Source organism: Hippoglossus hippoglossus, chromosome 7 (assembly GCF_009819705.1).
Source record: "Hippoglossus hippoglossus isolate fHipHip1 chromosome 7, fHipHip1.pri, whole genome shotgun sequence".
NCBI lineage: Eukaryota > Metazoa > Chordata > Actinopteri > Pleuronectiformes > Pleuronectidae > Hippoglossus > Hippoglossus hippoglossus.
The window spans coordinates 28,193,683-28,204,784 of NC_047157.1; the positions used below are offsets into that span (position 1 = coordinate 28,193,683).

Below are 11,102 nucleotides of genomic sequence, written 5' to 3' on the forward strand. Positions count from 1 at the left end.
AAAATTTAACATCTAATAGTACTTCCACATAATCCGATTCTATCAGACCATAATTTAATAACCTTCGATGTCTCATTATCAGAATATATGCCACTAATATAAAACTCCTTTTCTAGATGTCTACCTGATTGTGCTGGAGCTAAATTTAAGGAAATAATTCCGATTACATTTAAACCCGTATTATCCGTCGATATAAACAACAAATTCTTTAAAAACCCGAGCTCCACTGAGATCGACCATCTCGTCGATAGCTCTGTAAACTCATTACGATTAACATTAGACTCAATAGCGCCTCTAAAAGCGTTTTACGCCTCTAAAACGTGTAAAACATAGTAAATTAGCTCTGTGGTATAATTCCAAGACACATGAGTTAAAACAAGTATCAAGAAAACTAGAAAGGAAGTGGAGCTCCAGCAACCGTGTTGAAGATCTCCTAGACTGGAAGAGTAGTGTTAAAGTTCATAAGAAGGCCCTCCACAAAGCAAGAGCTGCCTACTACTCGAAACTAATAGAAGAGAATAAAAACATCCCCAGGTTTCTCTTCAGCTCTGGAGCTGACAGAGAGTCACACCTCCACCGAACCCAGTATCCCTCCATCCCTGAAGAGCAATATCTTTATGACCTTCTTTAATGATAAAATTCTAACGATTAGAAATCAAATCAAACATCTCCTGCCCTCATCTGGCACTAATACACCATCAAGAACAGAAATCTCAGAAACGGCTGAGAATCCTACCGATTGTTTAGACAGCTTCTCTCTGATCAGCCTTGATCAGCTGACCAGAATAACCTCATGTTCTAAACCAACAACTTGTATCTTAGATCCCATTCCTACAAAAGTACTTAAAGAAGTTCTGCCCCTAATTGATAGTTCATTACTGAACACAATCAATCTGTCATTATCATCAGGATGTACCACAGTCCTTTAAACTAGCTGTAATCAAACCCCTTCTCAAACAACCACCCTGGACCCGGAGGTTTTCAACTACAGACCGATATCCAACCTCCCCTTCCTGTCTAAACTCCTGAGAAGGTTGTAGCCAATCAGCTGTGAGAGTTTCTCCAGGAAAGTAATGTGAAGACTTTCAGTCGGAGTTTAGAGCCAATCACAGCACGGAGACAGTCCTGGTTAAAGTCACTAATGAGCTTCTAGTAACTTCAGATGTTTGTGTCTGTCCTCGTCCTGTTAGATTGTGAGTTTTGTGCACATAAATAGGTGTTTTTTTATGTTTAGGTATATTTTGTATTTTTTGTGTGTGAATTTGTATCTAAATGTTTGTAGGAACTTAACCTTCCACATTTCAACCTCCATGACTTGATGAAGGTTTCATTTCATTTTGACTTGTTATTTTACTTGTTGTGTGTTTAATATCTGGTTGTTGCATTATTTCAAAGTTATTATCAACCAAATGAAAACTTTCAGATTCATTCTTTTTGTTCCCTTCGTTATTTTGACCTTTTATAATAAAGGATTGATTTATAATTTTATTATTGTTATTATTCCGACTGACTGGCTCTGTCTCTGAACACGTTTTCATGCATGAACATGAATAACAACTGGACAAAAGGTTTTCATGAAGCAAGGCTGATATGTGGGAGTTGCTTTGATCAGCTTGATGAAAAGTGCTGTGACTCCATGTGGGTCAGAACAAAAGGCTCCATGTTCTTACCACCGAGCTTGAATTCAACCTGCGCTCCGAGTTCATGCAGGTATTCATCTGTAGGATTCATTTCCCAGAGACCAAGACAAAGCAGAGACGTATAGAAATGATTTGCATAAATGTGAAACTAATAAACGCACACACAGGTTTAGAAACACGATGTATGAAACACATGACAGCATAGATGTGACACTTCATGTTGTCCAATAAGACGCTTCATTAAATGATTACAGATAGAGTTATTATAGTTTAATAATAATAATAATAATCCTTATTTATAGAGCACTTTTCAAAACAAATGTCACAAAGTGACATATTTGTAACATATATGTTAATATTAATATTCATGTTGACAATAATAATGATTCCTTAGTGTTACATTTATTTTGATATTAGACTCAGTGTCATGTCACAACACACGTGACCATGTTCTGTCATATGGTGTCAAAACATCTAATAGTTCTTCAAATATAATTATACATCCACATAATCCTGTTCTATCAGAGCACAATCGAATCACCTCTGATGTCTTATTACCAGACTACATGCCGGTAATAAAAAGCTACTTTTCGAGATGTGAACACAATATCATCACTGTGCAGGTGGGGGGGCTGGGAGAGCCCCCCCACCTGCACCAGAGGATCGATCAGCGCAGGTGAGAGCTGTTAGCTGATTGGTCCTCGTGCTTAAGAGGCAGCATCGGAGCTGCCTCAGGAGAGACAGACACTGGGGAGACTCAGACACTGGGGACACTCGCCGACAGAGAGACACTGAGCTACTGAGCTGCAAAGCTCAGGGAGATTAAGTTTGTAGTTTGAATTTATGTTTGGATTCAATAAACATGTTAAAAACATAAAGGTTCATCTCTGGTTGTTGTGGCGAGAGCCCTGTGGCAAGGTCGACTGCCACAATCACTCTATCTGGAGTATATTAAAACTAGAATAGAGTTTTAAGGTACTTCAGTATTTCAGATTTTTATCTAAATTTTGAGGTTTTGTTGGTCAATCACACAAACGCTTTCTGCTTCCTCGAGATCACAGGTTCATCTCAAATGTAAAAAGGTTGGACGCTGAACAGGAAGTGACATCTGCGTTGGTTTGAACTTATCAAAGACTCGTTTCATGCTTGATGCTGTCGAGTGTAAAAGTTCAAAAGGATTTTCTTGTTGTGCCTTTTGCCCATTTCTGACTGGATCTATTCTTCAAACTGAATCCTGCGACTTTGATTTGATGCTGTGAGAGAACAGAACATTAGTTGGTCTGAGAATAGAAAGTGCAGTTTATTGAAGCTGATGCAACATTAAGGCAATGCTGTGGTCTAAGAGTTTTTATTTTCACTGAGGAATAATCAGCTCTGACTGTGGAAAGAAACATGGACTCAAATCAAATAAAGCACAAGCAAACATGATGCTGTTTCTAGCAATACTGGAATTTCTCTGAAAGAAAATTTGCAACTTACTTGAAAAGTGTATCTAAACTTGAGCCACTTTGGGTTTACCCGACCAATATCCAACCTCCCCTTCCTGTCTAAAATCCTGAGAAGGTTGTAGCCAATCAGCTGTGAGAGTTTCTCCAGGAAAGTAATATGAAGACTGTCGGGGTTTAGAGCCAATCACAGCACGGAGACAGCCTTGGTTAAAGTCACTAATGAGCTTCTAATAGCTTCAGATGTTTGTGTCTGTCCTCGTCCTGTTAGATCTCAGTGCAGCATTCAACACTATTGACCATCACATTTTATTACAGAGACTAGAACAGTTCATTAGCATTAAAGGAACCGCCCTCAACTGGTTTAAATCCTATTTTTCAGATCGATTCCAATTTGTGCAAATTAATGATGATGCAATGATTGCTTCCAATGAAACAGTCATCTTTGATTCTCACTTAAAACAAATCTCTAGGACTGTAACATCTCAAAAAGACGCAGAAGAACGAGTCCAGGCCTTTGTTCCATCCAGACGTGATTATTGTAATTCCTTATTCTCAGGCTCCAGCAGGAAGTCGTTAAAGACTCTGCAGCTTGTCCTAAATGCTGCAGCACGTGTCCTGAAGAGAACCAGGACCAGAGACCACATGTCTCCTGTGTTAGCTTCACTACACTGGCTGTCGTCCCTAAAGTCTCTAAAGCAGAGGAGGAGCCAGAGCTTCAGCATCAAGCTCCTCTCCTGTGGAATCATCTCAGCTTCAGTTCTGGAGGCAGACTCCCTCTGTACGTTGAAGATTCAAACCTTCCTTTACGATAAAGCTTATAGTTAGAGCCGGTCCAGGTTTGTCTTAGACCTGATCTTAGTTCTGCTGCTATAGATCTAGAATGTCGGGGGACACATGACACACGGAGCTTCTCTTCCCAGCTTCTCCTTCCTCTTCTCCATCCTTATCACATCAAAGATATTAATATCTCATCAATACATGTTACTGACTTGACTTCTTCCCCGGAGTCCCTTTGCCTTATCGTCCGCAGATCCACATCGTGGATTATGATCGTGGATAGTGTATCACAGATCGTGATCGTAATGGTATTGTGTAATGGTATCGTGTTGGCATCTGATAGGGATGATGGACCACGACCAAGGTGGCAGCTGATGATGGATCCTGATGGTGGCAGTGGATCATGACTGTGGACGATGGTGGATCCTGATCGTGATGGTGGATCCTGATCGTGATGGTGGATCCTGATGGTGGCAGTGGATCATGACTGTGGACGATGGTGGATCCTGATCTTGATGGTGGATCCTGATCGTGGTGGTGGATCCTGATCTTGATGGTGGATCCTGATCGTGGTGGATCCTGATCGTGGTAGTGGATCCTGATCGTGGTGGATCCTGATCGTGGTGGTGGATCCTGATCGTGGTGGATCCTGACCGTAGACTATGATCACATCAAGTCTGCTTGATATATAATATTTCTCCTCAGATACTCGACCATTACTGACAATAATCCATCAGTTCATTGACCTTCAGCTACAAAGTGTTTATTCTAATCAAAGCTGTAAATACTCTGATCTCTCTGATGTTCTCTGTTCCACGGGACATCTGTTCACTTGTGTCCGTCCTGGGAGACGGGTCCTCACATGTGTCTCTGAGGTTTCTACCTTCTTTACCTGTTAAAGGTTTTAGTAGTTTGACTCTTGTTGAGGTTAAGAACAGAGGACGTCTCACCTTGTTAAAGACCATGAGACAAACTGGGATTTGTGAATATGAGATATACTAATAAGATTTGACTCATTGATTGATTGATTGATTGACCATTGCTTCCAGTTACCAACACCTGATTTACACCTTCCCAGAAATAAAGTGCTGCTCGCTACACAAATAAACAGCAGGCAAATATAATAATTCATAATAATTTATATTATATAAAATAATATAAATGTGGAGGCAGCTTACATCATCACTCCGCACATTCTACTTCCTGTCTCACTGACTTATTTAATGTGAATTGGTGCTCGTCGTACTGACGTCATTCGGTCGGTACCTTTAAAGTACCATGTTTGCTACAACACCACCATCCCTGGCTCATCATACACATTTAGATGTTCTAGTCTTCAACCTAACTTCTAACGTTACTAATCTTTCAGCAGAAACTTATTGTCATGTCGTTGGGAAGTTACTGAGCATTGTGTTGTTGCAGTTTCCTCTGCAAAGCCAATCATAGAAGGAGTTCTCACTCTCTGCTGTGGACAATCGTTGTCAGGACCATCTCAGCTCAATTGTCCCCCAGAATATCTGCTGGCTATTGTTTTTACTGTCTGTTTCACAGGATGCTGATATTTTGCTTCCATCTGCACCGACAACATGTCCTCCTTCCTCAGCCGCCATTTTAACACATTTGTTGCTATGTAGCCCGGATGGTGACTGTTGAGAAGTGTCCCACACTTCTCTGGGGAATGTTGTGGTTGAAACATCCAGGTACTTCAGGTGCATGTTGCCATCAAGTGAGAATGAGGACGTGTCCAAACTGAGAAGCTGCAGCACAACAACCTGAGCTGTTCTCTGTGGTTAGCGTTCACCTTGCACCATCCATCATTCTTTAATCACAGGTGTCACTTCCTGAAATGATGCTCGCTCATTTTACAATGACACTCACTGCTCCGACAAAATGACTGATGACCGAGCATCAACACAAACTGCAGCAGTAAATAAAAAGATTCAAGCTCAGAGTCTGTTTGCATCATCAAGTCAAACATGTTACGATCAGATCAGGAGCAAACACTGATTCACTGATAAAGAAACCCAAAAGCGCTACTTTTTTCTTTTTTATTCTTTTTTCTTTTTCTTTTTTATCCAAGCTTTAGTCTGAAGAGACGTGTCTTCAGTCTGGAGGGAGATGTGAGGACTTCCTGTCCTGATGTCCATGTGGAGCTGGTTCCACCGTTTAGGAGCCAGGACAGGAAACGTTGTGATGTTGTTGAGTGACAGCTGTCCCTCGCAGTGAGGGAGCAGCTGATTGGCTGATGCAGATCGGAGTGGACGGGCTGGGCTGTGAGGTTTGACCATGTCCTGGATGTAGACTGGACCCGATCCGTTCACAGCATGGTACCAAGTACTAGAGTCTTGAAACGGATGCGGGCAGCTACTGGTAACCAGTGAAGGGAGCGGGGGAGTGTGAGTGAACTCAGGTTAAAGACCAGTGGAGCTGCTGGTTTCTGGATGAGCTGCAGAGGTCGGATGGCAGCAGCAGGTAGACCTGCCAGGAGGGGGGGGCAGTAGCACACATGACCTGTGAAAGGTTTTATCCATCGAACATCAGCTTCATGAAGCTGCTGCTGATCTCATAACCATGAGCACGTCTCTGTCACCGTTCAGCTGCAGAGTGGAGATACTGAACCAACCGCAGATGTTGTGATGTGTTTCCAAAATGTGACTGATGACTGTGGCTGTTTGTTAGAGAGGTGGATGGATGGAGGGTCAGTGCTTGTGAGGAACATGCACGTGGACGAACAAACAACACTCATGATGCAAACAGCCTCAGCTCCACAGCTGCTCCTCTGTACAGGATGAAACAGAGTTATCACTGAAACAATCATGAAGATAACGTCCAATCATCTCACAGTATCACTTCACATCCAGCAAAACACAAACAGATTCATGTTTTAATAAAATAATATTTCAACATATAAATTCATTCATTAGGTATATTCGAAAATAATTTGTACTAAAAACACTGTAGACATTTCCTTCAAATGTGAGATTGGACAAAAGGAAAAAAACACACACACAGACACACAGACACACACATGGACATAGACATATGGACACACGTGTACACAAACAGACACACATACTCAAACACACAAACACGTAGGACCAACACTGCCCTCTAGTGACTAAACTGCCTCATCACAATAACTGTAATGAACCTTGTGTCAAAGTGACCACTTGGTGGCGCTCCCTCTCTCTGAAGCCTTGAGCTCCTGTTAAAACTCAGAAGTAGTGACAGAAGAAGATGGCGCAGATACAAACTCTCCATCACTAAGAAAAAGAAAGAAGTCAAATTACAGATTCAACAGGAAGTGACATGACAGAAATATTTTAGATTTCATATTTTTGCTTTTGAGTTTGAGTTATGTGCCTTTTTTTGTACTGGAGTGTAGTAAATGTCATGTTCTTTGTGTATCTAATGTTCATATGGATTTATTGTCAATTATATTTATGTAAAACGTGAAGTGCATGTTCGGTCATAGTAATAACAATAATAATAATGCAAAAGTACACACTTGTTCTAAAGATGAAGTGCAACACCACTGATACTGAAGTTAATATGCTGAGCTAACATGTGCAGATAGAGAATTGAGTTTACAGCTGAAGGAAGAAGTTCAAACTGCTCGTCTCATAGAACCGTCTCCTTACAGAAGTTAGTCTGAGACAACAGGGAGACAGGGGGACAGGGGGACAGGGAGACAGGGGGACAGGGGGACAGGGAGACAGGGAGACAGGGAGGAGGTGCGTCACTTCAGGAGTCAGCTGATTTCTGTCCGGCAGATGAACCTCATAGCAGCGTTTCTATATTCTCAGATTGATTGTGCTGCTTTATGTGGAGCAGCAGGTCAGTGTTAGGTGTGTTTAGGACCGAAGCTAAATCAAGTGTGATATGAAGGTAAAGCTCAGAGAAATAAGATTTAATGAGGTTTATTACATTGTTGACTCCAGAGGATTTATTAAAAATAAGAAAATTATGAAATATTTTATTGAATATATAACATCCTTTATATTTACAATTGCTGACGTCTGACTTAATTTCAATGGAACATATGATTCTCACAGATGTCTTACTTTTCATGATGATTATAACTTTGAGTTCACAGTAAATCAGCTCCACGTTGTGAGTTCTGCATCATCTCAGGTTCCTTCCACCCGACTCAGCGTCAGGACGTCCTGGACACAGATTGTTTCTGATGTCTTCAGCTGATGTAAAGAACCACAAACCACAGACGATGCTGATAACAACAATAACTGTTAAGGCAAGGCAATGTTTTTGAACCATTCTCATGAAAACTAATTTCTGTATGTTTATTGTGTTTGTCAAATACAGCGACTCTGATTTTAAATAAAAAATACTGGTGGGAAAAGACACATCTATTTAATATTTAAATGAATGCCATGATTCCTAAATATATCACAGGCTGCATAAAAGACAATGATTCAAAGTCATCAACTCAAATCTTATATAATTTTACACGAGTGACACAAGTTCTACTGATGAAGCATATTTAACTTTACATCACCGTGACAACACACTGAGGTTTTAATGAGGCAGCTCTGTTCAGTTTATCAGCCACTTGACTATTTACAGGAATAGTTGTTGCAGTCACAGCCTTCGTACAAACTGTTTGATTCACAAGGTTTTTAAATCACTGCTGCAAACTGACGTGTTTCAAATTTAATCAGCAATAAAGTTTGCAACACTAAGAAATACTCATTACCTCATTCAACTGATATATTCAGCTGCACTTTCTCACCTTGTTTGGTCGAGCTTCATCATTTCATTTTTAATCTTTATATACTGAAAACATCAGATTCATTTGGGATCAATGTGTGAATTACTTTTTTGTTTATAGCATTTTTATAACATGATTCTTATACTTTTGATCCTTTGCATTTTATTTCACCGACATATAAATACACCTTGGATATATACATACACACACACATATGTTTTACATATATTTATACTGTATATAATTTTACACAGAGAAGCCTTTCTTTCATTCCTCTCTTCACTATTGTGTCTGTGATCTTATGATTGTGAATCTCAATGGATTGTTGCTATTGTTAAAAAAAGCTGTGAGTGAATGGCCGGGAATCAAAAATAAAAAGATTATTATAACATGTACAGATGAAAGTCGGTGAACTGGCTGTATTTTCAGGTAATGACGGCATGTCATCAACAGGGGGCGACAAAAGCTAGCTGACAAAAAGACTTTCGCCTCCTGTCCCACGTCTCATATCAGACGACAGGACTGTTGTCAGGGTTCTGAGGGAAACGTGTCCCAGAACATCATTATTCACAAATGTCCTCATTTACAGACTTTTACAATTATGTATTTATATTTATATTGTTAACCTTAAAATTTGATTTCAACAAAATGCATCACATTCAGACTTTTCTTTTAAGGGCAGATTGTTTTACGACATTTCTCCTCTGACGTGTCACACTCACTCTGTGGATTTGATTGACAGCATGCAGATCAGTGTTGACCTCTGTCAGCAGATGTTGGGCCCTCACAGATGTTTGTTCTGAGTCCAGTTAAGGTCACGACCCTCCTCGCCTCACTGCCTCGTAATTGGATTTGTTTTTTAACCATCATGAAAAAGTCTGACATTTAAAATTTGGCTTGAACCTGTAAAACGATCCGATTGAAGGTTATTCAGGTTCCCGGGACACAATGATTAAGGCCTTTTCTTTTTAAATGTCATCACTGTTTGTCGCTCGCTCTCCTTCCCTGTTGCACTTCTGTCAACTGACAATACGTCCTTTTATCTCAGGGACATAAAAAGCTGCACATGGCAAATTCTTTAAAGATCCAACTTATTCCAGATGTGACTTTAACACCATCCTGCCTCATACAAGTGATTTTCAATTAGCTTCCACTGGGTCCGACGGACTTCGCCCACAGGAAATGATGATTTAAATTCAAGCGTGACACAAGAACAGCCACGAAACTGGACTCAGCGATGTTCTGATGTGTTTCTGTCCTGTGCAATAAAAGCATTTATAGTCTCACATGACGAATGTCATGTGCATTATATTTAGTTTGAATGTGTATCGATTTATTTTAGCTAGATGCTGCCATCATGTGCAAACAACGTGCCCAGTGCAGCTTCAGCAAACCCAACAGTCACAGCTGCATCACATTTGAGCTTCAGTCTTTCAGTCAGTCTGCACTCGCTCAGTTCGTCCCTTCGACGTCCGCAGCAGGTTTCACGCGTCGCACCATCAAACATTCAGGCCGGTTTACATTCCAACATCTTCTTGAAGGCTTTCCTGAAGCTGTCGTCCAGGAAGGCGTAGAGGAACGGGTTGAGGCAGGAGTTGGCGTAGCTCAGGCTGGTGATGAAGTAAGAGATCCCGATCAGCAGGGGCGTGGTCGTCAGGTCCGTCGTCAGGGCCACGATGGTGCTGAGGTGAAACGGGGTCCAGCAGAACAAGCAGACGGCCAAAACTATGAACACCATGATGGTGACTTTCTTCTTGGCCTTGTCCAGTGCCTTGGCATTGCTGTTGAGCCGCATGTTCCTCAGCTTGTAGAGCATCATGGTGTATAAGATGCAGATGGTAGACACTGGGATGGCAAAGCCCAGGATGAGTGTGTAGATCCGGCTGGCTTTGAACCACAGCCTCTCAGGGCTGGGGAAGCTGAGGACGCAGCTCTTTCTCTCGTCGTTTGGGTTTATGTAGACGCCCGCGAAAACAGTGAAAGGCATAACGACGAGGATGACGAGGATCCAGACGCACAATGAGATGATTTTGGCTGCTCGGTAGGTGCGGTAAGGCATTCGCTTGGACCTCACTGTCGCCAAGACGACCAGGTAACGATCGATGCTCATAACCGTCAGAAAATAGATACTGGAGAAGATGTTGTAATGATCGATGCTGAGGATGACTTTGCACAAAACCTCACCGAAAGGCCAGTAGTGCAACAAGTGCTCGGCGATGTTGATCGGAAGAACCAAAGTGAACAAGTCGTCCGCGATGGCCAAATTCAGGATGAACATGTTGGTGACAGTTTTCATCCTGGGAGCTTTGAGGATCACGTAGATGACAGCCGTGTTGCCCGTCAGTCCCACGGCACAGATCACCGAGTAGATGATGGGGATGATAATGTAAAGGTCAGCGTAGAGATAGAACTCAGAGGGAAGGGTGCAGTTCAGGTCGGAGCGGTTTCCTGACATGAGAGAGTAGAAGTCCACAGAGTCGTTGCAGACCGGCAGGGAACCGTCAGGGA

The 11,102-nt window shown here is 41.6% G+C and overlaps 1 protein-coding gene across 1 annotated transcript in view; it reads right to left on the bottom strand.

Moving 5' to 3' along the window:
* Window positions 1-9,935: 9,935 nt before the first annotated feature.
* Window positions 9,936-11,102, bottom strand: part of npbwr2b (neuropeptides B/W receptor 2b) — a 1,206-nt gene continuing 39 nt past the window's right edge. Inside the window, exons 1-2 of the mRNA XM_034591167.1 lie at window positions 10,080-11,102; window positions 9,936-10,040 (exon numbers count right to left, since the gene is read on the bottom strand). The exon at window positions 10,080-11,102 is cut by the window's right edge and continues 39 nt beyond it. Of these exons, the coding sequence (XP_034447058.1) occupies window positions 10,102-11,102 (1,001 nt within the window). The 3' untranslated portion in view covers window positions 9,936-10,040; window positions 10,080-10,101. The remainder of the gene's footprint in view (window positions 10,041-10,079) is intronic.